Here is a 26,695-nt window from a genome sequence, read left to right on the forward strand (position 1 = left end):
GACAAAGGACGTGTTGACCTTTCAGAGTGGGATTCACCTGGGGGGCCGGAGAGAGAGGGGAGAGTCACAGCAGGTAGTTGCTCCGCACAGCCTGACATTTAATAAGAAAACACGTTGTGCCCTTTCTCTTCTCACCAAGTGTCCTCTGAAACCACAAGAGCCAGATTGTTTCAAGACAGCAGGTTAACTGATTTATCGGGACAGCTTTGCAAATTTAAACTAAGAACAGTATGATGTCAACAGCAGTTTGACTAAGGGGATTCCAGGTTTAAAAAAACAACTGTAATACTTTTTCTATAGTTAAGAAACAGATTATATAAATAAAGACTTAATTTACAGAGAATATTTTGACAGCAGTTTGACTCAGTAAATCGGCTTAAGGGAACAACGTGAGTGTTTGAGTGTCGTGACAGAAATGACTTGTCAGCTAAGTGCAAGTTCAACTTCTTTTTGCTTGTTTACCCATTTAAAGCTTTAGAAAAGACTCATGGCCTTGGTAGACATTTGTGAGCACTTTTACCAAACAGGATGTTTTTTCTTTTCTGCTATTTGAGGGATTATCTCAGTCCCAAGGAGATGAACACACGCCGTATTTTGCCTTCACAAGACAAGGCAGGTTAAAAAAGTTGTTTTCCCTATCCATTTCACCCAGTGATCTTCGGCTCCACAGCCTTCCTGTCAAGGTTTTTTTATTTGATAAAACATGCAATAATGTCAGACAAATGCAGTTTGTTTTTTAAAAACTTTATTAATACTTTCTCGTTAAAAAAAACTGAATATATAAAAAGGATTTATTTCTGGTGGCTTTTGCTTCAGAAAACAGAAACAAATCGCTACTTGCACAATGTGAAACATAAAAGTCCTTCCCCTGCAGTGACTGAGCTTAATCGAGTCAGCGTCAAAGAAATAAAAGTTTTCCTTTTCTTACCAGAAAAAAAGTCTGTGGAAAGTTTATAATAAACACGATGTCACTGCTACATTAAGGCCAATCCCTCTACAAACATCCTTGGTAAAGTGACAATGTTTTTTTTTTCTTAAATAGTCTTTTGAAATTAAATAAAACTGAAAAGCTTTTCAAAAATCAAGCAAGTATTGCACAGACAGATCTCCTAGTACCCTTTTAAAAAATATCGAGACAGGAACTCAATAGTACACCCTTGAGAAAGAAATGTATAGCTGAGGTTTTTAGAGGAAGCAGCTGCTGTTGGAAAAATCCAACATCCTTTGTGAAAGTAAGATACTGCATTTCACACTCAAGGTCACATTTCTAGTTTGCTAAAAGAACCGCATTTAATCCAGAGATCACATAAAACTGGACCATGGTGGCCTTAGCACCCGATTAGTATGCAGCGATACACCCTGAGCAGCTGCTTAGCCTCCAAAGACCCCCTAATTGGCATAGAGAACATGAAGAACAAGAAATTAAATATGGATTAAAAACAGATTTCACTATACATAAAATATAGTTCTCAAATCCAAAAACGGAAGCTTTAAAATGTCAAATCGTTAAAATAAAGATGGGTAATGTGCATTTCTAAGCACATACTTTTACGATATGGTTCTGGGGCTAGGAGTCTGAAATGGAACGAAGAAAAAACAAATGAATAAAACAATTCTGTACCAGGTCAACTGATGCAATAACTTAAAGGACAATAAGAGCCTAATCTAAAATCATCTTGTGGCAGGGGCCGTCTTAAAATAAGATTTGGACAGATGACATGCAAACAAATACAAAGAACCAACAAGACAAAGTGACAATCCAAAGGGAAATGACAATAAAACACACGCACACACTAGTTGAGGGAGTGGTTTGAGTGTGTCCATCTTTGAATATGCTCACGAGCTTCTGAATGTTTGGTAGTTCTTGGATTCTGGGCAGGAAACACAGATGGACGAGGAATGTTTCTTCTTTCGTGAAACCTCAATCTGGCTGGTTTTGCTTCAAAGCGTTCGTAATTGAGTTTGGTGGAGTTGTCTCTATGTGTGGTAGATCTTGTGCTCGTACTCTGTTGCAGAGCAGCTGTGCGGAGAAGCCAGTTCTCTGTGGATGGGTGCGGGGGGGCTGCGGTGCTGGTGGTTGTCGGTCAGCGTCAGGTTCAGCAGGCTGGTGCAGGTGGGCAGGTAGACATGCTGCACGTGCTCCACCTCCGACCGACACACGGGACACAGCTGAGGGACAGGAAAGAGAAAAGTAGTAAGCATCGGGTGTTTGTTTGTTTGTTTACAAAAAATTAAGGACATTTGAGGTGGTTCAACTAAGGCCCCGGCCACACGAGGACGAAAACGGTCGTTTGCGTTACTGTTTAGTGTCATATAGACCGTTCGGCCACACGAGGACGACCGAATACGGCACTAAACTACTGCGGAAACGATAACGGGATCCTATGCGTTTAGCCGTTTTCGTCCTCGTGTGGCCGGGGCCTAAGACGTGAACTCTTTTACTGTCCCATAAACCTTTGGTAATATATGTCTATGCTTATCAAAGGGATCTTGAGACAATAAAGCCCTCAAGCACATTTCCTGGCCATTTCCAAGAAAGAAAACAAGTTAACAATGTGACAAATCGGGTCAACACACATTTCCCAGCAGATGCGTGACATTAAGCCAAATGTGTCAAAGCCAGCAAAAGTTAAAGGTGCAAGGCAAGCTAACAAAATAAGTAACCATTATCACACAGTAGGCGGTGTCACGGAAACTTGCTCTCAAATGAGTCGTGGAGAGGACTGTTGACTGCCATCAAGGCAACTAATGAGTCACCACTCGGGTCATCAAGCCAATGTTAAGACTGAAGGACAAATCTCCTTCAGAACACAAGCTAATATTAAAATCAGGAAAGCTTGTAATGGATTGCTATAATGGGAAAACAGCTTCCATAATCACGCTGAAAGCTGTGGAACTCCCCTTCTCCCCTTCAGTTTCTACTGACTCATGTTTCTTAGTAAATGGAAGTAAGGTCTGCCTGGCTGCTATAGTCCCTCCATAAGACACACTCACACACACCATCTGCCTTCAGAAAGAGGGGTGAGGGGTGAGCGGAGAGCAAGCAGAGCTTTGGATGTTGCTCAGAGGACTATAAAAAAGGATGGAAGTTAAAACTTAAAGTATTAAAGAGCTTTCGGAAAAACAAAGCAAACTTCACTTTAATAAAATACTGCTTCTAAGGTGGTGTTGACGTCAGCATATGCAATATATTTATATAAATAGTTATCCAGGGTCTATGCAGGAATCCTGAAGTCAAATGTAAGACCTTTTAAGACCTTTTTTAAGACCCTTTCCATACATTTTAAGAGCTCATCGCCACTTGGAGTTTTAACCGGTTACATTGGCAACACACTTTACCTCACATTTACTACAGTATTGATTCCTCCTTATCTTCCAACCATTTGGACGCAAACTTGCATTTCCCCATAACGATGTTGGTTAGCAACTGGCGTAAACGGACCTTCGCGTGCTATCAAGCAGTGAGCGTGCGATGTCCTGTTCAGATGACTTCAAATCCAACGGGATGCCATAAATAAACTACACAGAATCACACTACAGACCTACGCAACGATTACATTCAGGCAGACTTTAGAATACAACCTCTTTGGACAATTTATATACTTATTGAAAACAAGCTACAAAATGTAATACCTTGGAAAATGCCGTTTAATACTTTTTAATAGCCTTAATTTTCGCTAAATTTATTTATCAACTTTTAATACTTTTTAAGACCCCGCGGACACCCTGTTATCCACACAATAAACCTATTTAATTTAGTCTTAATTTACATTATTTCATATTCCGTTCTTGTACATATCATATTTACATGTATATAGACTTTTTGCACTACTTTTTATTTTTGTACATTATATGTTGGATTGTTGGAGCTCAGGTCAGAAGATTTTCATTGCCATGTCTACACTGTAGCTTTGCACATATGACAATAAAACCTTTGAATCTATAGCAAATACCAGCAGTGGTCATTTCTCAGTGAATATGACGAGTGGAAATGCTAACCGCACTAATGATTTATCATCATTTACCAACGTGGCTTATAAACAAACTCATCAGTCTTCCGGTCTACACACACAGAGAGGGAACAACAGTCTCACCTGCAGCTGGTTTGCGCAGGTCTGGCAGCACACCATGTGTCCGCAGGGGCAGAACGCAGCGTCGATCTCCTCCTCGCAGCAGAGCACGCACAGCAGAGCCTCCCGGAGCTTCTGCAGCCGCTCCTGCAGCGCTCTGCTCTGCTGGCAGCTGCCGCAGTCCAGCCCCTCGTCCTGGGGGTCGTCTCGGCTGGGGGAGCGCGAAGGAGAGGAGCGCTCGCCGCTGCTAGAGCCCAGGTCAGCGACCCCCGAATTGTAGAGGGCGCGGCGGGCTTGGTCGTACACTTCCTTGGAGGTGCGTCGGATGTCGAAGACGTACTTCTTGCCAAGGTTGATGTTCTCGTTGAGGAAAAGGGAAGCTAGGTGGCCCTTAAAGTCTCTGCTGTACTGCATCATCACTGCGTTGGTTACTGTGTCACACCTAGAAATGAAATAAGATAGGATGTGATTACAAAAATGATAAGACATGACTTCTACAGTCAGCAAAATCAGAGCATTTGAACATTTTACATTCAAGTACTTTATTGATCCCAATTTGGGAAATGTTTGCGTTGCAGCAGCATGAAAAGACAAGGTATAGTACATAAGAGAAATTAAAAGACTAGAAATAAACAATCCAAAATAGCATTAAAAAACAAAGTAAAAAATATACATGTGGAAATATAAAGCAGGATATTATATATACATTAATTGTGCCAGGAGTGGATAATTAAATTGAATATACATGTACAGCCTCTTCTTCCCCAAACTGTGGAGGGTCTGTTTATCCAATACTCCATTTGCACTTAATATCCAGGAAACTCATGTTCATCCTGTTGCGGGCCACCTTCACTGCTATGAGATAAATATTTGTTTCTGAGAAAGCAGGAAGAAGACATTCCTTCCAGACTGAGCTAAAACCCATCCCTGAAACAAAAGGACAGGGCTGTCTTTTGTACCTTTGTGACTGACTGACAACAATTTCATAGCTCAGCCATTTGAATTGTTCCTGCCCACTGCAAACTTCAGACAGACTCAAATCTCTCCGACTCTACTAAAGATGGCCCGGCACGATCTCCCTGTTCATGCACACTGATCAGGTCTATTACAGGTTTTATGGGTCCCACTTTGCAGAATGTGTACCAGCAGTTAGTCAATGTGTACAATTGTGTGAGAGTGCATACTCAGGAGCAACTAGGTGCTAAATAGAGCAGAACAAATGTGCACACAACACATTTAAAGGTCAGGTTTATGAATGGCTAACAGCTGTAGCGAAGAGCGTAAACAGACATGAAGAAAAACAGAAATCCACTGAGAAGCTTAGCCTAAAATATATTTTAATTGATATCTTGGTTCACCACATGTCTATATGATACCTTTAATTAAGTAAGGCAGTGGAACATTGAGTAGTTATTAAAAAGGCTTGAATATATTTAATTCTGACTGTACAGCTATATAGCCTTAGTCATTGATCTGGGTTTGAGTACAGTATGTTGTTTATCTCTCACCTGTAGAAGGCGTGTGTCTCTGTAATGGCTCGGTACAGACCGCTGGCTGCCCGGTTACTGATCAGCTTGAACAAAAGCACCACGCTGTCATTTGTGTCCTTGGTTACTGTCAAGTACACACTCTTCCCCGACTGGGTTGCAATCTGGATGATTGGATAGCTTATTCTAAAGATGGAGCAAAATGGGAAGAAACCATTACATGTTGAATATTCTTCAATAACCCATTGTCCTAAAACCCAAAAAGATGTATATCTGCAACATGAAGAGTACTATTAGTATAAAAATACACAGAGCTAATTGCATTTGTCTAGTTGAAACATACCTGTTGACTAAACTGAAGTCTTCCTTGCAAATGGCGATGCCTTCAGGGCCGACTCCAATGGCGAGCCGCTGGCCGTTTGCGTCGCGCGCCCAGTGCCACTCCACGCCGTAATGCTCCAGAGAGGAGACCAGCTGCAGGGCCTGGTACTCCACAGAGCCCGGGCCCAAACCCTCCAGAGCCTTGTGTCTGGAAATGATGCTGCACAGGGAGACGGGTGGGGAGACAAAGGAAAAAAAGAAAACCCTTTGAGTTTATTTAGCTTTAAAGGTCAGATTGGAAATATCGTTCTGACACAAGCTTTAGCATACAGATCACATTGTTACCATGGTGCAACCGGTGTGGCGGGAGTATTATACGAGCAGGATAAATAACACACTAGAGTGTTTTAGCTGTCAAAGTTAACACGCCCTCAGGCAGAGAACTGATGCTAAAATGGTTCTTTCTGACAACTATACTTATGAGATTAATTATTACTTATTGTAAGTCGCTTTGGATAAAAGCATCAGCTAAATGCAATGTAATGTAATGTAATGAGATCAATACTTGGGCAGCTTAGCTGAAAGCTTATTTTAGCAATAGCAACAGCCTGCTGATTTCAGACTGTCCAGGAAAATTGCTGGAAAATCCCAAATGCCCAGCTGTGGTACAAGTACAATTTGAGTATACTCTTATAACTGTAATACAAGTTGTTTTTTGGGTACCTCTTTTGTGTATAAAAAAACAAAACACAGTAGCATTCGTTTTTAAAACCCAACGTAATATGTATTTTACTCTAGTAAAATATTCTAGTAATCCACAATATAGAGATTATTCTATCAGATGTAATCAAAGTCATTTTTTGGAAGTGCATAGATACATTCTGTAAGTCTGTTTCAATGCAGCACATGTCAAATATTGTTATTATAGCAGTTGGGAGAGGAGGCTTGATAATTGGAGGACACCAAAAAAGGTAAACTTAACTAATGTGCATTTAAAAAAGAGGGATAGTTTCGGCGAAAACAAAAAAAAAGGTACCATGGGGTCAGATTAGAATTTTTCAAAGGGGGGTTCGTTTAGCATGAAACACTAGAAATAACTAAAGGATAAGTTAAAAAAAGAAAGTGAGCTCATAGAAAACTATTTCTGCAATGATTGACATTTCAGATGTGTGTGTCTCAAACTGCACTGTAACTTTTATCCATGTACCTTTGTTATTCATATTTTATTATCTTTGCTTTTAAATGAGTATTTTTAAATGCCATTTTATATATTTGCTTTTAAATTTGTGTTTTTAAATGCCTTTTTATTATATGTTTCTTAATGCTTTTCATTTTTGGAAAGCACTTTGAATTGCCTTGTGTTGAAAGGTGCTATATAAATAAACTTGCCTACTGTATTATTTAAGGCTCTCTATTCAGACAGCAACTGGAAAGAGAGACAATGCAGTAGTTCTTAGATAATTTCCCAGAAGTTGTAGGTGGGACAGGCATTGCTGTTTTTACACAATGCGATGGGATCTATGCTCTTGGACTCCAAAACCTTGCAGTAGCAAAACGATGTTACCCTATTCTTGTTTGCAGGGAAAACATTCAAGGTTTACAGTATGGAGGTTCTGTTAGTGAAACTGTGCAAACACACGCTATCTGATCTCCTGTTAGCTGCCGTTTGACTGATCCGTGTGTGTGTGTGTGCGTGCGCATCTTAGCTGAAAAAACAAGTGTGAGATATACCCCTAATCAAAGTCTTTCACCTCTTCACTTTATATAAAAAGGCTGCAAATGTATTAAAGCCACCACCGGTAAACTCAGTGTAGCATTGTGTTGCTTTTTGGTTGTTCAGGGTAGCATTTTGATTTCGTACATGTCCTTGAACACCAGCTGCCACATCAGATTATTCGAGACCTTTTATTTACTTATCATATCTTTATAGACCATCTCCCTCAGAGATGGGAGGGGGCAGAGATTCAGGCGGGAACAGGTTTTAATTATTAGCCAGGGCTTGTTAACGTGTACTGTATGTATAGGGGGCTATTGGTTATGTGTTCAAATTCCAGTTGTCTTGTGTAAAATAAAAATTCCAACATCATAAGTGGTGGTTTCAAGTCAGGGTAGGTTTTATTACAGTAAAATGCAGAGAGAACAGAACGATTGTGGGCCAGAAATGCAATAAGAAAAATGTTTTTATGCATTCATGGAATTTACTCCATGCTTTTCTAGAGGCCAATGTTGTTTTTCTTAAAGAGTGATGTACCTGTTCATGGTGGCCGTGCTGGGATCCTCTCCACACAGCTCGGAGTACCAGTACTTTGCTGTGTTTTGGTTGTAGTCCCCAAACTCTGCCTGTGCCAGGAGCGAGCTCAGCTCCTCGGCTTGTTCCGAGCCCATCCGTAGGTGCCCGTTATGGAGGTCCTCCTTCACGTGCATGAAGAACACGTGTCTGTCGGACGAGAAGAGAAGAATACATTGGTCAAATGCCAAATCTTTGAATTGCCATTTAGGTTAATAAAGTCAACAAACTAAGGCAACGTATATATTTTTAGATGAAGTCATAGGTCAGCCATTGCGTTTCTTAATGTGTAAAAGCTGAGGAGTCGGAGCATCTGGAGTACATAGGCCGGAGCAGGTGGTCATTACCAAGCCAGAATTGCACCACATGCGCCAGGGGGGTGTGTGAGCAGCAGAGGGAAAAGCAACTGTGATATTTGGTCGGTGGCCACAAAGATACTTTCTCTTTTTCAATCTCTTCCTCAGAAACAACTACAAGAACTTCCTTAAGTGTGAATTGACAGCTTTAAAAGTGGAAGTGGAGAGGGGGAGAGTAGTTTTTATCCCAGTAGGGGAAGTACTTGGACTTTTAACATGGTGAGTCAGAAGGCAAAAGTGCTTGAATTGTATCTGCTTGGCCAATAGATGACCTTGACAAGTCTGAAGATGAATGCAATAATGGAAATGAGTTACAATGGCTGGCATCCTATATGTCTCTGTGGCTGTTACCCCACACTCCAGCAATATGCTTATTTCAAGACAAGCCTCCACTGGTCTTGTTTTGCAAGAGGGAATTCTTGTTTGGAAAAAAAAGCTGTGTTTATTTGACTGTTGGGAAAATAGTTCAAAGATTAACGTTGGTCAAAAACAACAATTGTTACCATTTGGGCTGAACTAATAAATGAGAACATTGAGTTATGCTGTGGAAAAGGAAAACAGCTAAATGCTCAATACAAATAATCAACGGCAGGTCCTTTCCATTGTTTTGACCAGAAGATGTGAGGAATTCTTTCCTTCTAGCAGCAGGAGACAAAACGTCAAAAGGAATAACCACCTGAATGACTCAATCCTTCATGAAGAGTGTTGAACTAGAGTAACCCAAACTGATCCTTCCTTGAGATTACCTATGACACAGTAACCCTAAGAAGATAGTCTTAAATCAGCTGCTTCTGTGACTACAAACCAGTCCGACAGCTTGTCACTGGGAAATGTTGTTTACTGGCTGCAAATCTTTTGTTTTGCCAGTAGACTTCAGTCGTTTCATTTTAACATCCTGGCTTTGCCATCTGTTATTATCTCAAATCAAATACCTGAATAGCCAGTGCAGCAGTGCTGATGCAGTGACCTTGTGTAACCCTCCTGATCTATAGACACTCAGCTCAGACAGCTCAGACTTGACAATGCCAGAAATGAAAGTATAATGTTGGCTTGCTGTGCAGACAAGAGTTTCTTTTGTAGAACATTGTAATGTGTTTACAAAAAAAATGGCTGTTGAGTTTTTGGCCCACCGCATCCTGATGTGGTCGACTAAAAGCAGAATGCGCCAGAAACTGCTTGTTATTGCCGACTAAGAAAAAGAAAACTCCTTCGGGCTACAGTTCTCTTTGAAGCATGATGCGAACAGAGACATTTTCATTTGTGCAAATCAGGTCATACCATGACTTGAGGATATTTTAGAGGGGACCCTTGAGTGGAGGGGGAAGGCGGCGCTTAACGCAGCTCTATTAAGTTAATATCAACTCATTGTGTTTTGAAAACGTAGAAAACGCGTAGTGTTGAAATGCTCGTGGGAGATACAGGAACAATATGGAGTTGACATTTCCTCCGTCTCCTTATGGGACTCAAAGCCAGACTCTTGAGGGACAACTGAGGGCATAAGAGAATATGTACAGTTGTGTTTTGCAACATCTTCAGTATGCAATAACAAGGCACACCTCACTGAACACATATGCACGTGCTTCCAAGGAGCAGCAACAGTAGCAAAAGCAGCTATGAGGCACACAAACAAAGCCAGTCTCCACCACCCTGACAAAGCCAGACCATAACAACGAAGCCCCATAGCTGTCCAGCCTCAGGCATAACAAACACTGCTTTGATATGGTGTTAAACATCCCATTCCCTCCAACGCGCACACACACACTGATCTCTATTGTGTCAGGCCCAGCAGGCGTCATGTGATGACGCGCTGCTAGTTAGCTACCTGCCTGACGCAAACAATAGGTCTGCCTTCAGTTTATTATAGGGCAGGCTGTGGAGGTTACTATAGTTCATGCAGGGATTGGAACATGTAAATCCAGGTTACTGTGAAGCTGAGCAAGGCATTTAATATCATAAAAAGCTTCCTTCAGAACGAGTCCTGGCTTGTTAGTTTGGTGTCGTCGGCAGAATGACTCGTTTCAGGAGTGGAATGTACCGAGTACATTTACTCAAGTACGGTATGTACAATAATGAGGAACATGTTATTTTGTATGTTTATAGTTAAACTCCATTACAATTCACTGGAAATATTGTACAATAACAGCTTAGTTGGTTAATTTAGCCAATTAAAAGATTATTGACATCCATCATCAAGGTCATTTTGTACTTGAGTATTTTTACAGTGTGTTATTAGTAATTTTATTTAAGTAAAAGATCTGCATACTTCTTCCACCACTGATGAGCTTTAACCTCAACTGCTCCACTGTACCAACCATCTGTGACGATGTGGACTATTTGTCCACCAGGCTGCTGAGCAAGACATCTGACTCGTGCATTCCTGGGTTCATGCGGGCACCCATGTGTAAACAGGTGTTTGCTTTGCTGAGCGAAGTTTAAAAATCAATTTCCAATTTCCATTGGGAATAAATAACCAATTATAAGCTGTGGAATGGAACAGGTGAACAGGTTCGGCAACTGAGGTAACTTTAGTTCAACGATAGCTGTTCCTGCCTGACTTCCCTGGGGCTGAATGAGATGCATCAGATATGCACTCAGTCTGCCAAACAACACAAACACATGACAATCTGCAACAAACAGCTGCTTCACAAGCAGAGGGTAACAATTTATCCCACTGAGGATCCGGTGAAGATATAATGCTACTGTATCTGCTCTCGGTACAAGCTTAGTGCAGAACTCTTGTTATAATAACAACAAGGGCAACAGTTTTGTACAGATTACCCTGCCGTCTTCTGTTGCCTCTATATTAAAGCAGATAGCTTCACCTCAGATAACTGTTAGTCTGCCTCAGCATTTTCAAGGTCCATCCTACACCCAGGGCTTGGGAGAGACAACAGTTCATAAATCTTAACTCTCAACATGGTGGTTGAGATGGATTGGTTTACACAGAACTCAAAGACTTTAGCGTTAATGTTTTTGGAAATGTTTCCCCAAGTGGGCACACCATTCGAGGCCGACTGATCTGAAGTGACTGGATTTGTCTGGAACCATTTTATTTATGCTGACGAGGCTAGACAGAATCTCATGACTTGAAATCTGTCTCTTGTTGGGACATGAGGATGCCATGCTACATCAGGATCATAGATGTTTCCCCAGCAGCTAGACCACTCCTCTGTTATTCAGCACATTGGATTCCACATATCATTGACTAACACACTTTACTATAAGACACATACACATGCATCATGATACAGTCATCTGTGAACCCTGCAGTCATCATCGCCTCTTTCTTCAGACCAGACAAATGGAACACTGCAAGTCAGTGCCCTGCTTTAGTGTATTACACTGTGTCCATCTCATTGCTCCTACAAGGGAGATAAACCATAATCAAAGTCTTAAGAGGCTTACTTGTTTACATTCATAAATACCGAGGGGAAAGCTAACAGCAAAGGAGATATAAAGGCAATTCAAACAGTGATTGTAGTGGAAAGGGAGCTCATGTTGAGTGCTGCAACAATGCTTGAATTCCTGATAGCCTGGCTGGAATCATTCAAATAAAGCAGACCTGAACACCCTGGAAACAAAATGTTTTCAAAATAGGTCAGTGGCTACAGAGCTGAGTTAAGGAGATCAGATTATTCCAGTTTTATTCCAAGTCTTTGAACCATAAATACAACACAGATACAATCCCAAACTGCAGTCTCAGGGCAATTTATTATATAAAAATGTGACAAATCTTTGCAAGTTTTATATCACGTAGACAAAAAGGAGGAATAGGCGTGGGTTTTTAAGTAAGACCAGACACTCATTACCAAGTCAACTAAACCCTCTCTAGTCTGTTCCACCCATCTATAAAACCCATTGTCTCCTTTTTATGATTTCTGCCCCAATTCAATGTCTATTCCCCGAGTAGGCAGAATGTCAGCCTGTTCATTTCACAGAAGAACAAAACGTCCCCACAAACTGAAACCCAACACCTCTGCCTGGAGACTGCACCTCATCCAGCCAATCACCAGAAGAGTTTCAGACCTCATCGGTCGGGCTCTCAACAATGTGGTTTGTAAGCGAGTCAAATGACACACTGCCAGGAGCTGTGTGCTGTGAGGTTACTAGCGGTCAATGAACTATAGTAGACCCTGTTGAATATCTTCCCCCATGGTGTGGGCTGAATGGAAAGTCAGACTGTTAAACTTAAAAAGAAAAGTTTTAGCATTGTGTTATTTATCAGAAAGTTGCAAATATCAAGCTCTAAATAGCATGTGCCTTTGCTCTGTTCCAAGTTGAACTGAAAGCTGTACAGCAATAAAACAAAGAAGCTGTTTGTATGCTAACTGCCTTCTGTTACAGGCTGGTGCTCTGTACTGCATGGTAAAACAGTGATTAAAGATCAGCAATCAAACAAATCTGTCGTTCTTCGGAAAGGTCTAATGTTATGACTTTAAATACGAAAATCAGGGTAGGTTACTCCAGTTCCGGAGGAAACAAACTCTTATGGAGGCTAAAAGCTACTAATTACCAACAATGAAGCATGGCAATAAAGAAAGGGAGGTGAAGGCCCACAGGCTTCTTGAGTGATCTTTGGCTTGATTGTCTCTGTAGCCTGCAACAGTTAGTTACACATTTTAACTTGTGTGTGACCGGAATAAATAACCGTGAACGTTTTTTCAGAGATTTTGGTAGAAAAGCTCGATGACTAAGCTGAATCGTGCAGAATATCAAGTATACTATTGTTACTCTCCGACTGCAAACGTTTCGTAGGGCTGCTGCATTTTATTCATGATTATTAATGTAATTGTTGGTATCCCTGCAAAGTCAAAACTTTTATTGGAAAATATTTTTCTCAGTTGATCTATTCTACAAATGCTACATTAAGTTGAAACCTCTCCAATCCATTCACTCTGGGAAAGGCAAGGAAACGCCCTGGACAGATCAATAGTCTGTTGCAAGTCAACACACACTTTCACCTCTGCCTAGCCTCTAGTACCACTGACCTGCATGTCTCTGAACTGCCTGGGATGATGTGAGAAGGAAGGAACAGTGTCATGTGAGAGCAATGACATCAGTAGAGCAAAGTTCTTAAAATTAGATTTAAATAATTCTAGTGTGGAATTATGTCCAGACCGTTATGTCCTATTTAGGGAAATAAATGTCTTGTCTTTTAGTTTTCTTAGCATTAGGTTATTAGCTAGCACCTGCTTGGTGGAACAAGGAACTCTTCATTGGAATACAATTAATGCATGCAAATAATGATACAATTATTAATAATGATTTTTCATTGGTTAAAACTAATGTGGCTCCTTGTTTAGATTTCAGATAAACATAAGCTTAAACCATGGGGCGGTAAACAGGTTAACAATCAGGACCTCTAATAAATCCTGTACCAACAGCTTTGCCCTTTCAGGACATCCAATGTTTGCCTGATCAGAATGTTAAATACAAGTGCTAATGAAGGGAAAACATTCACATACTTAAAGCAGAAGCACCCCTTAGCAAGTGGGGTTAAATGATGCAGATAACACTGGCTGTTTTGTTGAGGCCCTTGGGACAGAATCCCTTAAGTGTCCATCAGTGAATGCTCACAGAAACACAGAGCAAATCAGACGTGTTTACAAAATAATTTGGAAATTTACGAGATTAATAAAACAAGCTTGGTAGAGTTGTGCGAGTGAGAATCTTAAGCAATGAGATTAGGAAAATAGGGTCTTAGAAGCAGAGGATACGGCTGCCATGGAATCAAGCTCAACTTAAGCCGTGTAACTTAAAATAGATACAGCCTTTTTTTCAGTAGTAGAAACCAAACCTAGGTGAGAAGTTTACAAAGGTATTATGGAGTCTAGGAAATGGGTTTAAATACTATGACTTTATCCTGGATAGTGCCGTTTCGAGGTAAATTAGACCCTACCAAAGAAAAGGAAGATAAACGTAAGCGAGTACCCAAATATTCAGCTGCATGTGAGCAAGAACATGCAAGTGACCTGCGAGGCTTTACGTAGAAGCAGAGTACACAGCAGCTTATAAGCAGCTCTGTGCGCCCAGTGCACTGCAGGTTATGTAATAAGGCCTATAAGGAGAGCGCTGAAAAAGAGGCCCTCCCCGCAGCTCTACTGAGAGTCGTGGAACCATGCAGTCCTTTTTGCTGTGTGTACGTTCTGAGCATTTATACTGAAGTGACTCATGCTTGGTTTTAACTTTTAAAACTCGTTCACAAATTGACATTGTTCGTGAAAGTAGATAAGGCGGTGTTGTGTCATATCTAAATTAACAACTTAAGAATTGGACTCATTCCAAGAGGCATGTGACTAACAATGTGCAATGTGTTTGCCATTGTGAGCTCTGCATGCTTGCCTGCCTGGAAGCATGCCTGCACTCAGAACATGGAGGCAGTGGGAGCCTAAAGTAGGTCAAAGGTGACCACAACATGGATATGTTAAATGGGACCTTAAAGAAAAGGAAATGAGCAGCAGAAATGCCATGTATCATTTCACAACACATTTAAATGATATAGCAGTTTCCCCAAAATGCCCCTGCTGTGCATTGTCAACATCTCACCCTGTGTTGAGCTTGCTTATAATCACATCTGAGCAGATGGATGGCAGAAAGGCTCTGCCAAAATTAAACTCATAACTTGACAGCATGTTGGTGTGTGCGCCATGTGTGAGTTTTTATTAGCAGCACCCCTTGCTTGCCATCTAACATCTTTATCTCACTTTTTTTTTTACAAACCCCATGACCCCCACCCCGCAAGCCATCTGTTGATAACCCCTGCTTATCTGGTGGAGCTCAGAGTGCAGGCAAGGGTCTTCAATGATCACACTCTCCCCCGTGCCTTTCACTTTTTTTCTTCAAAAGAAAAAAAAAGGAAAAGTGGAATATAGGCCACAATGAGAGAAACAGCTGAAGGAGAGCCAGTGGTGAAGTGGAGAACAACAGAGCTTAGCAGAATGCCAGGCAATTACTGGCCGAGGCAGATACATGTCGGTTTAATGAACCCTTCTAGTTGCACGCTGTGTTTGAGTGTGAAAGAGAGGGGACAAGAGCAGCCCACCAAAACAGATTCCCATCCAAAGTCTGCCCTGCCTTCTCATCTATGGTTCCAACTTCCAACCCTGCAGTATCAAACAATGACGGCACCACCTGAGGTGAGAACAACATCCACAGCATCACACAGACACTGTGTGTTAAACAAGTCTTTGGGCAGTTTCCTAGAGCAATTGCTATTTATAACTTTAAAGTGAAACTGAGGTCATGAATAGCCGAGTCAGGAATTAGACCTGTCAAGGCTTGTTATTTTGTTTCAAATATTTTGTTTCATCAAGCTAAGATAATTGTGTAAACTGCCAGGGGAAGTTTTGTTTGGTTGGCTATTGTTTTACTAAAATAAATACAGCTGGGATAAAATATCTCTCAAAGAGCACAGAAAAGAATATCCGTAAAATATATATCCAGGTGCGTTCAAACATGATTATAAATGTCACTATGTATTACAGAGACTCATATTGATAATATCCTATGAAGGAAAAAACACTAGACACAGGCCTATCTCAGTTTCCATACAGCATCTGCAAAAGAAAATCGTGGAGTGTGCTTTTGTTCAGACCAAAAATGGCCACAAACAATTGAAACAGAAAAAGCACAACAAAAGTTATTTGGAGTTGAATGGGGGCAGTGACAGAGGTTCTGGCTGTCGCACAGAGGATCCCTGGGGGCAGATGCAGAGCGACACAAACCCCCAGGGCAGCTGGATCACATTTCCTGCCAGAACGAACTTTAGTAACCCCGGCTCAGCGAAGAGGTTACTACAGGGCATTCGACTGTATTGTAGACAGTGATTAGATTAGGCTGTGGAAACGAGTTTATTTTTCCGTCATGTGCTCATTATTGCATGTCTTATGCATTACTAAGTGTTTCAATAAAAAAAACATCTAGATTTGATTTCTGGTGAATTTGAAGCGGTTCAGCAGATGTGAGATAATGTTGCAAACAGGAAGTGGAAACTTTATCTGTTCATAGGCCCATAAACAAATGTGAAGACGTTCATGTTGCATGCAAACAAAGTCTGTGCAAGCACGTGAGATGGTAAACAAACCTCGTCTGTTCCTGCAGAATGAGATGGGGCTCCACAAAGAACTTGACCCTCAGCCTCAGTCGACACGGCGTCACGTTATCCATCTGCTGACAGATGCGATTCCTCAGATTCAGCCACAGGTTCTCTCCTTTGCTGCCCGTGAACTGCAGCCCAAAGTAGTCTACTTCAATTATGCCCAACTTTCTGCAAACCTGAAAGAGATTAAAGAATCCGAATCAGAATAAATGTATTCGTCCCACAGAGGGGAAACGTACATGTGTTACACAGGAAAGAGCCAAAGACAGCTTAATGTTAACTAAGAAGCATGCATATATTTTTTATACAAAGATTACACAATTTACAAAATAGAAAAAACAGTTATGAAGATATAGCAGCCGGGTATGTATATTGCACATTTATTAACAAACAGTCACATAATGGATTTTGAAAAAATAAATGAGTAAAAAGGGGTTTTATCAGTTATTTGAAGAGTGTATGGGACATCAGTTTATTTGAAAGTGCATCTTTCTTTGACTTTACACTCAACATTTTGAGTTTTTACAGCAGGCTTAAATGTCCTTGAAGAGAACTATACATATTGGCTTTAATCTCCCAGTATAGGGTGGCAAGAATCAACACATTTCCCGAGAATCAATAAAGTGTTTGCAAGATGTAAGAGGCGGAGGAAGATAGGGCTGCTTTTATCACTTAGTTCATTAGGATTTCTGCTCCCCTGGTGCTACTCTCACAGATAAATCCCATCAATATTCTAAAGCACACGATAGGATTGAAGTAAACTTGGAGGCTCTCCCGGGGTAAAGGGGCTCATCAAACCCACAATCCCACGCCCCCGCGGCCATGGGGTTATTACATAACTGCTGGTGGTGGTCTGCAGGGAGCCCGGAGGCTGAGATAAAACTCATTCATACCCACGGCAAGTTGCCATGCATTTGAAGTAGCTTTTTAAAAAGTGGGGGAAAAAACATTTTAAGGCTATTGATGAAAGGAAAAGTTCGCATGCCACCCTGTTTATGTCCACTTTAGGAAAAGAGGTAAATGTCAGCAAGCAACTAAGTAGCGAGAACGCTGAGTGCCTACAAAAGGCAGAAGAAGAATGAACTCAAGTAACCTGGACAAAGCCATCTGCCTCTGACTAAGCCATGCAGGTAAACGACAGCAGTGTGACCACAATGCATCAGAACTTTGCTTCATGTACATCAAGTCGTGCTTTTCAAGAATGACTCGACATCCTAAGGTTTCATTGTCCTGAACAGATGTTTGGTTGTTGGCACGATGGGCGCAGGAGAACATTTTGTTTCCGCTTACCCAAATGCAACAATAAGGCTGATGTATCCATAGTTGTGTTAACAGATTATATCCACAGTTAATGTTATGTCAAGCAGCCGATACATCTTATTTAGCATTCATCGTCGTTTAATTTCGCAATCTGTATACCCACACATTGGAGTCAAATGAACAATTGAGCTGAAGTTTAGGAACATCTAAACTTTCGCCAGGCAACAAAATCATCGCTACCATGGCTGACAATGACACTGCGTTTTAAAAAAGGTATTATATTAACAAAACGTGATGTGTTCTCCACCACAGTTTACCTTATTCAGACAGTCTTCACCGTTCGCCTTCGCATCAACTTCCACTTCCATCACCACTGAATCCGGACGAGTAACGTGGCAGAGCATTTTAGCTGTGTATTCTGTTAATCTTTGGTTTGCCACCTTTAAAAAAATAATAAAACACTTCTCGAGCCTTCTTTAAAAACCCCTACATCAAGCCTTCCTCACTTTCATAGCCCTTCCAGTCCGTGTGGTGAATCTGGAGCCACCAGCTGTAGGCTATATCAATGAAATGCCATGCACGGCTCCGCCTTCCCAATGGGAGTGAGTTTCACATATCCGCTGCAGAACCTAAACCAATCAGAAGTCGCGTTACAGCCGCATGCTTCTCCGGCTGGAGCTCACCTCCCGTGTGAGGAAGTGTGAGGAGTGCACTGCGCCCTCGCCTGGCTCGCCTGTTGCGTGAAGCTAAAGTGGCTTTTCGACTCACCTGCTCCTAATAAATTAGACATTTGAACGAACTTCAGTAGACCTTAGGGTGAGTTTAATGGCTTGTATACGGGTTTCCCCTCGGTTAGAGTGAATAATGTATAAGAATGCAGTCTAAAGATAGCCACGTGGATGGAAAAATAACCTGCAAAGCTACTCTGTCCAAAGCTTACATGAATGTTTAATGAAGGGGTCTCAGTTGGCTTTCCAACTCCACCTTTCCCTGCTTGTGTAGCTTTGTATCCTTGAACTGGGGTCACGTGTGCTTGAATAACACTTTTAATTTAATTTAAATTTTTAGGTTATCAAAGGGTTAAGATAAAGGTAACTTCAACTGTCTTTAGATTCAAGAGAGGATTTGTTGTCATATGCACTATATAGCTACAGTGTTAGTGCTGCAGATAGGAAGAATAATCAAATCATAATGAGATTGTGATGACAGTTGTATGGCATCTCCACAAGTTAGTTCAACCTCCAACCTTTTATTAATATTTCAAATGTTTTCCCCTGCCTAATGAATCACTGCATTGTTGTTTGTTTCCTACCTTGGTGTGTAACAAATTGACTGATTTATGAAGAGCGATTGAATAATTAGGTGAAGAGAACAATTTCAGCCGCATCCTTTCCACAATATGGAACTTTTTGTAATACATTATTCATCATCAGTGTTGTAATTTCCACAGTTGGATACAGACTAGGTCAGAAGACACTGCAGAAAACTGCAGGCAAACACTGAGTCATACTTACTCTGGGGAGGCAATGGCATAGTGTTCAGCCAAGCCCTGTGTGTGTCTGCCAGGGGACATTTTAGGGTAATGGCAGCGTGCCTCTCCATATTTGTCTACTCTCCCACCACTGCATTCCCGATGCAGCATCAGTGACTCCGATACAATCACTTCCTCATTCAGTTACAGAATTAAAGCACTTATTTAGAGTGAGATGACTTTCAAATGTATACATACCACATGTGTGAGGACTTTCTTTATCTGGCTGTTCAAGAAAACAAGTTATGCTGATTAAACTGCAATCAGATACAACATAAGTCATTGATGTGTTTCTTAGCTGAGGTGAATGATCAATCTTGCCAATTCAATGAGCACCAGACATTTTTACTATGACCTCATTCCCTAAAACGTGTGACTAGTGTTGTCATGATCCTGGAATTTGTATCTTTGAAACAAAACCTTAATTAAAGCCAGCCAGAGAAGCACTGCTGTGATTGGTTGTTTTTGCTGCCAGTCAAGAAATGACGCTTCGTGATTGGTCAACACCCGACAGCGAAATATGTCCCAACACATCAGCCGTTAGCACACACTCAGAGCTCACAGCTCCTCATATCTGTTCAGAAACTGGAAAAAAGTTAAACATGTACAAACCACAGACTGTCTGTGTCATGGCGAATACAGTCGCTGCTTTATTTATGTCTGTATGACGTTGTTGTGAGTGTGGACGGAGCAGCTACAGGTTAGTTTAGCCCAGGGGTGCCCACACTTTTTGGGCTGGTGAGCTACTTTTGAAATGACCAGCTCACCGAGGTCTACCAACCAAAAATAAAATCCCAAATTGCAAGGGTTGCTGAATAACACGTTTTATTTATACATGGGATAATAGGGCTGCAACAAACGACTAATTTGATAATCGATTAATCTATCGATTAATGAAACGACTAATCGACTATTCAGACTATTACATGCCTTGCACAATTTCTCAAACGCTCTTATTTAGCCATCAACTTTTAGATTTAGCTTAAGGTTGTTTTAGGCATGTGGAAACTAACAATGAAGACAATAAAGATGAATACTTGATTCAAAAATACATATATTATTAAATTAACAAATTGTGAACAAAACTAACATTGCTTTTTATTTAAATTAAATAAATAATATTTCACATCAAAAGAAACAACAATGTTTTACCAAATCGTATTAAATAATCTGACAGAACTGTGAACAGAATAGCTGAAACTTTAACAAAATAAAAGAGTAACTCAGTTTCCTATAATCATTAACCCATGTTTGAATCATTGAGTTAACTCTGTGTGTTGCTGCTAGCATACATAACACCTGACGTGGAAACGTTACTCGTGGATGGGGCTACAGAGCTGCTAGAAAGACAGTGGAACCCGGTGCATTCCTCCGTCTGGATGTGGTGCACTTTTGCTAAATGTTTAGACACATTGCTCGTGTTACCGCCCTCACATGCTGAACTCTCTTGGCAAGGAGCATTGTCCACCTCAAGACGGGTAACATTTAACCACACCTTGGAGCGCTTCTCTCCGCCATCTCCTCCGTGTGTTGCTGCTTGTAGCAGCCGCGTGTGTGTAAACTGCCCCGCCCCCTCGCGCACAGACGGGAGAGAGAGAGATCTCGTCTCGATTGGAAAGATCGAAAATACACCGACATTTGTTTGTCTTTTTGCATGTTAGAAACGAGTTGGCGACACTAAGATTGCGAGATAATATTTGTGTAGCAATAATACATGACCTTTCTCTTTCTCAACTCGCTACTCGGAGGGAAGTCGCTGTCATATGCCTTGTGAACACTCCGATAATGCCTCTCCACGTTACCTTTCTTTGGCAGAGCGACGCTTGCTTTACAAATAAGGCAAATAACCTTTGAATGTGACATCACAAACAAATATTCTTCCTCCCATTCTGGGTGGAAGTGGTTTGTCTTTAGCTTTTTGCTCGGTCCCGCACTCATTTTGTTGTTTGTCTCTTGTTTGTCTCTTTAACTTAATTTGAGTTTTCCCGGCACTTGACTGATTTTGTATCGCTTTGCATTCTGGGTTAACAGACTGGAAAGCGATAGGTCGCTTTTTCTGTCAATCAAGTAAACTCCTGAATTAAGTGGCAGGGAGGCCAAGGGAGGAGGGATCAAAACCTGTTTTGTCTATTTTAACGGAACAGGATTTTTTTTTTTTATGAATGACTCGCGATCTACCAGCATTGCCCCGACGTACTGGGCACCTCTGGTTTAGCCTGATGGATCCGATTCCATTCAGAAAAGACGCATTTTAAAAGCTTTTCGCCTGCCGTCTTATCTGCAGACTTGTCAAAGCGTTAATTCATGATTTGTACTAACCGTTATCAGTATGTAGTTACTTCGGCATCACTTTTGACCGTGAAATTAAATCACGGTCAAATATGTTCATTTTGTTGTAGTTGGTATCTCCCATATCATTTACATGGAGATACGCCCCGCCCCCTCTCCAGCGCCTCTTGTTTGAATGACAGGAGCAAACACAGCTGACAGCCGCGGTGAAACTCGAGCGATTAGAGCGATGCGAATATTGGGTGGTCTACCATAGTATTTACATGGAGATAAGCCCCTTAAAAACCATGAATTAATAAAGCATTAATTCTGTGTTTATTCCTGTCATTCAAACAAGACGCTGGAGAGGGGGCGGGCCGTATCTCCATGTAAATCCTATCGGAATCGGATCGATCAGGCTAAACTAACCTGTAGCTGCTCCGTCCACACTCACAACAACGTCATACAGACATAAATAAAGCAGCGACTGTATTCACCATGACATAGACAGTCTGTGTTTTGTATATGTTTAACTTTTGTCCAGTTTCTGAACAGATATGAGGAGCTGTGAGCTCTGAGTGTGTGCTAACAGCTAACGGCTGATGTGTTGGGCCAATCACGAAGCGTAATTTCTTGACTGGCAGCAAAAACAACCAATCACAGCAGTGCCTCTATGGCTGGCTCTGTCCAATCACAAACAAGAAGTGTTCTCCCTAAGGAATACCCATTCCGTCCAAGGTGAAATGCTGTGGTGTTTTGTGAAATGCTGTTGTGTTTTGTGAAATGCTGTGGTGTCTTGCACTTCAGGGCCACCGTAAAATATCAATATTCATTATAATCTTTGACACCACAGGGGAAAATTAACAAACCATTGAGGGCATACAACTTTAGATTTGTATTAACAAATCTACAGCATTATGTGTGTATACTTGCTGTTGAAAAAAGGTAGAGCAGAGAGCTCAGCTGGTACTCATGTGTATATATGTACTGCAGCAAATAAGCATTGAAAGCAATTTGAAATATTCAGTATCAATTCTCAGATTCTTTTCAACACTTTGTTTGACACGTTCATCACGGATCTGGTTCAAAGGTTGACCGCACAGGGAAAGGGCCACACCGTGTTTACTATAATAGGCTAGTTGGGAGAAATTGAATAGCGTATGTTTTTTTCAAGTATTGAGAGCACACAGCCCATGCCATAAGGATTTATAATATTAGGATTATATAGCCATTACGTAACAGTGACTTATGGTCTACTCTAAACTTTTTATTTATCTTGTCTTTACTATTATTGTTTTATTTTCTATCTGGCATTCTATTTCTTTTTTTTTCTTATTGTAATGTTCTGCATTTCCTCATCGCCGCTCATGATATGCAGGTCTCCCTTGAAAAAGAGATCTATGATCTCAATGGGACCAATCTGGATAAATAAAGGTTTGAAATGAAATGAAATGAAATATATGTAACAGTTCATGAAGGTATTCTCATATCTGCTACCTATCTGGCATCATTCCAGTGACCCTCTATCTTATATGCAGCCCCGTACACCAAAATTGACTCACCAGATACTATCAGCTGTAACATGTGTGTCTTTCTGCGATAAGGTCGGCTGGTCTGGAGTTGCCCCATGTCCCGAGATGATGCAAGAAGGTGTACAATGAACGTGATGTGCAGTCTGAGCAGCCGTCCTAACCATAAAAGGAAAAGCAGGGAAGATAGCGAGTGACCTTACAACCTGTCGACGTGGGACAGGAGGTACTCACCGAGCTGGCATACAGACGCCCACATACACGTACACTCATATACTCTAAATATAGAGCACTAGGGGGAACATTCAGGGTCTCTGTCCCTAAAGACCTTTCACTATCTAACAACATGTAGGCAAAAATGGATAAGTATAAGCATGAATAAATTATCTCATGTAATAGAAGAGCATTGTTGTACAAAATAAATTGGATGTTTTCGTATATTTCGTTATATTGTCTTGCTACCCCAGGGTTTCCCACACATAGACTATACTTGGGCGGGCCGCCCAGGTATATTAACGGCCGCCCAAGTATATTTCGCGACCCATTTAGGTTTTTATTTTTATTTTTTATTCGTCCGTGACCACGACGCCATCTGCGATCGATTAACTTGTGGACAATGATCCCTCGCTCCCTTGCTCTGATCTCGCCTCCTTCTGGCCTGTTAAGTGGCCTGCCTCACACAGGGTGACTGGCTGTCCACATGATGTGGCCTGCCGACATGGCCACTGTCATACAGATTATAAATCAAAGCCCTTGATTGGTCTCTGTGTGTCATTCAAGCTCGGGATAACCTCAGCTCAGGTGAGGTAAAGGACTCTCTGAGTGTTTAGATAGTTAACTTAGTCTAAGTTCTCAGTGGGTCTCAAACGGTGTGGTCACCATTTATGTAAACACATATTTCCATTTGAGAGGGTAGTGATTGGTCTAATGGATAGTGAGGTGGGCTGAAGATCGGAAAGCTGTGAGTTCAAATTCCGCCAGGAACACCACCACTAGTGTGCCCTTGAGTAAGGCACTTAGCCCTTAGTTACTCCAGGTAGAATGTCCCTGTAATCGGTCATTATAAGTCGCTTTGGATAAAAGCGTCAGCTAAATTAAATGTAATGTGATTAGTAAAATATGCATGAATAAATAAATAAAAAGTGAACTAGGTTAAAAAAGGTAAGATACACTTTTAAAACTTGTTGAGAGAAAACTAGTCTTTGCTGCTGCCTCAAAGAGGAGCAGGGGGAGAGGAGGGAGACAGGAGAGGCTGATTCAGGAGCACAGACACACTCACAACTATAAATGAACCAAAAATAAATTAATAAACAAGTTTCAGTGTTTTTTTCATATTGAAAATGGTATGTTATTGGTTATGGCCATGATTTTATGATTATTGAAATGTATACAGTTCTGTTTAATATAGGTGTTTCCATAGATCTAGTCTCTTTATTTTCCCCTCAAAATGCACCAGATTGATGCATTTAACTCCAAAATAAAAAATAAAATCTTACCGGGGGGGCATGCCCCTGGACCCCCCTAGAGGATTTGAGGTCGACCTCCACTAAAAATCACATGGATAGGTTCCTAAATACATTTATAAATACATTTATTTTTTTAAATAGCAACCCATTTCCATATGTTCATGTGTGGGTAGTAGATTTAAACTATAGGGCTCCCCCCCGCTACCACCACCCCCCCAAGTATATTTCAGATCTGTGGGAAACACTGTACCCTCTATTTAAATCTTTCTTTTGGTACACTTACAGATTGTTGAAACACTTCTGGGTCTAAATACTCACATCGGGACCTTACAAATACCTTTTTTACACAATTATACTTTGAGAACAAAACGAAAAAGAATCGCAAAGAAAATATATATTATTTGGAATACTAATGCAACAGTGACTGCAATAAGAGCTAGAGTCAAATGAATTGAGGAAAATGAAAAACAACATGTATCTATTGAGACTGCCCTTTTGCACATCTAGGTCAATTTTGGAAGGCGCGCATCTCTTTTTACCATCTGCGCTCTCGCTCACACAAACCATTTTCAGACTCCTGGTTTGCGGCTAGGTATGACATCATGCAATTTGACATCACTTCCCTTTGAGGCAAGTCACAGCTCATTCGACTGGAGCGTGAACACATAGCCGTGTGTGTGTGTGTGTGTGTGTGTGTGTGTGTGTGTGTGTGTGTGTGTGTGTGTGGTGTGTGTGTGTGTGTGTGTGTGTGTGTGTGTGTGTGTGTGTGTGTGTGTGTGTGTGTGTGTGTGTGTGTGTGTGTGTGTGTGTGTGTGTGTGTGTGTGTGTGTGTGACAACACAGCGTCATCGCTGCCCATCTCCATTGCTAAAGCTGTGCCTCTTGATTATGTCAGAAAGTGCCATGCTAACAGAGCTGCGGCTGTTGTTGTTGTTGTGATAGCCTTGATTACATTATTTTTTCTTTCCTTTCAATATATTTTCTTGTAAGCCGAAAGAAGAGCAGCAGAAGGCAGCTGATATATTAGGCAAAACAAGAGGCTTATTTGCCCAAATATGAGGAAAGGCCAGAGGGCAAGTAGCTCCTCTCAGTCCGAAGAGAATCCAGGGTCAACAGATTGCAAAGATCAGTCCTCGCCACATGGATGCTCATCGGATGAAGATTCATCTTCACATTCAGATGTGGAAGCAGAAAGAGCGATGAAGAGGAGCCAGAGGTTCAGCGGCTCTTTCAGCTTTGGACAAGATCCTCAGCTACAGCCAGAGAATGTGGACAGAGAAGAAGAACTGTCACCAACAAACTCTAATGGAGTAGCAGCGCTGGTGGAAGCAGAATTATCAGCACATTGCATGCTATTGGAGAAACAGGGTGCTGTTTGTAACACACATCAGCCTCAGAGGTCAGGTCCCTTCAGGCCTCAGGAAGTATGGCTGGCCATGACGAGATGTCTCTCCCTCCGATGGCCTCCTTGTCTGTCCATCAACAGACAAAGTACCAGGAAAGTAGCCTACCATGTGGACCTTGACCAATCAGAGGACACACAGTCGTCCGTCAGCTCGGAATCAACCAATGGGAGCCCTTCGAGTACATCTACCACTGATGAAAAGAATTGACATCGGTGAAACACGAGAAAGAGGAAGTCCAAAGCAGGGGGGTTAAAAGTGGTCCGCCCCCTTGTCGTGGCGTTTCCCGATCCTCCCCGAGACTGCCAAGAGCCAGACCAGCTGCGGACTCCGTGTTAGCTTCACTGATCTTTGAGAAAGACATGTTTTTGAGGATTGAACTGGTAGATTCAGGCGATGAAAGAGATGATTTGCGCTACCGGGCAGAGTGGAAGCTGTCAGAGAGAACTAAGGAACTGGCAGAGGGAGTCTGGCTCTCTCGAAGCCAAACAAAGTGATGGATTGACCTATTAAGTTCGAGGGTTGGTTGCTTTTTATGGGGTAGACTTTTTATCATTTACCCATGAAGGTAGTTTAGTTATTGCAACCCTCGTTAAAGTGGTTATTATGACCATCTTATC

At 41.4% G+C, this 26,695-nt stretch overlaps 1 protein-coding gene across 1 annotated transcript; it reads right to left on the reverse strand.

Moving 5' to 3' along the window:
- Positions 1 to 728: 728 nt before the first annotated feature.
- mylipa (myosin regulatory light chain interacting protein a) lies at positions 729 to 18,424 on the reverse strand. Its single transcript, XM_034200959.1, has 7 exons — positions 18,197 to 18,424; positions 16,605 to 16,795; positions 8,130 to 8,315; positions 5,901 to 6,098; positions 5,579 to 5,743; positions 4,095 to 4,512; positions 729 to 2,169 (listed from the first exon to the last, which is right to left on the reverse strand). Exons 1-7 carry the CDS (start codon positions 18,281 to 18,283, stop codon positions 1,978 to 1,980), a joined length of 1,437 nt encoding a protein of 478 aa, XP_034056850.1. The 5' UTR covers positions 18,284 to 18,424; the 3' UTR covers positions 729 to 1,977.
- Positions 18,425 to 26,695: the final 8,271 nt, after the last annotated feature.

The sequence above is a fragment of the Gymnodraco acuticeps genome, unplaced genomic scaffold (assembly GCF_902827175.1).
Source record: "Gymnodraco acuticeps unplaced genomic scaffold, fGymAcu1.1, whole genome shotgun sequence".
Classification (NCBI taxonomy): domain Eukaryota; kingdom Metazoa; phylum Chordata; class Actinopteri; order Perciformes; family Bathydraconidae; genus Gymnodraco; species Gymnodraco acuticeps.

Excerpts from the sequence above, each read along its gene's own strand:
- mylipa (XM_034200959.1), bottom strand. The coding sequence starts at position 18,283 with ATGCTCTGCCACGTTACTCGTCCGGATTCAGTGGTGATGGAAGTGGAA. Across the intron at positions 16,796-18,196 it reads GTGAAGACTGTCTGAATAAG|GTTTGCAGAAAGTTGGGCAT; the intron begins GTAAACTGTGGT and ends AATCTCTTTCAG. Across the intron at positions 5,744-5,900 it reads GACTTCAGTTTAGTCAACAG|AATAAGCTATCCAATCATCC; the intron begins GTATGTTTCAAC and ends CTCCATCTTTAG.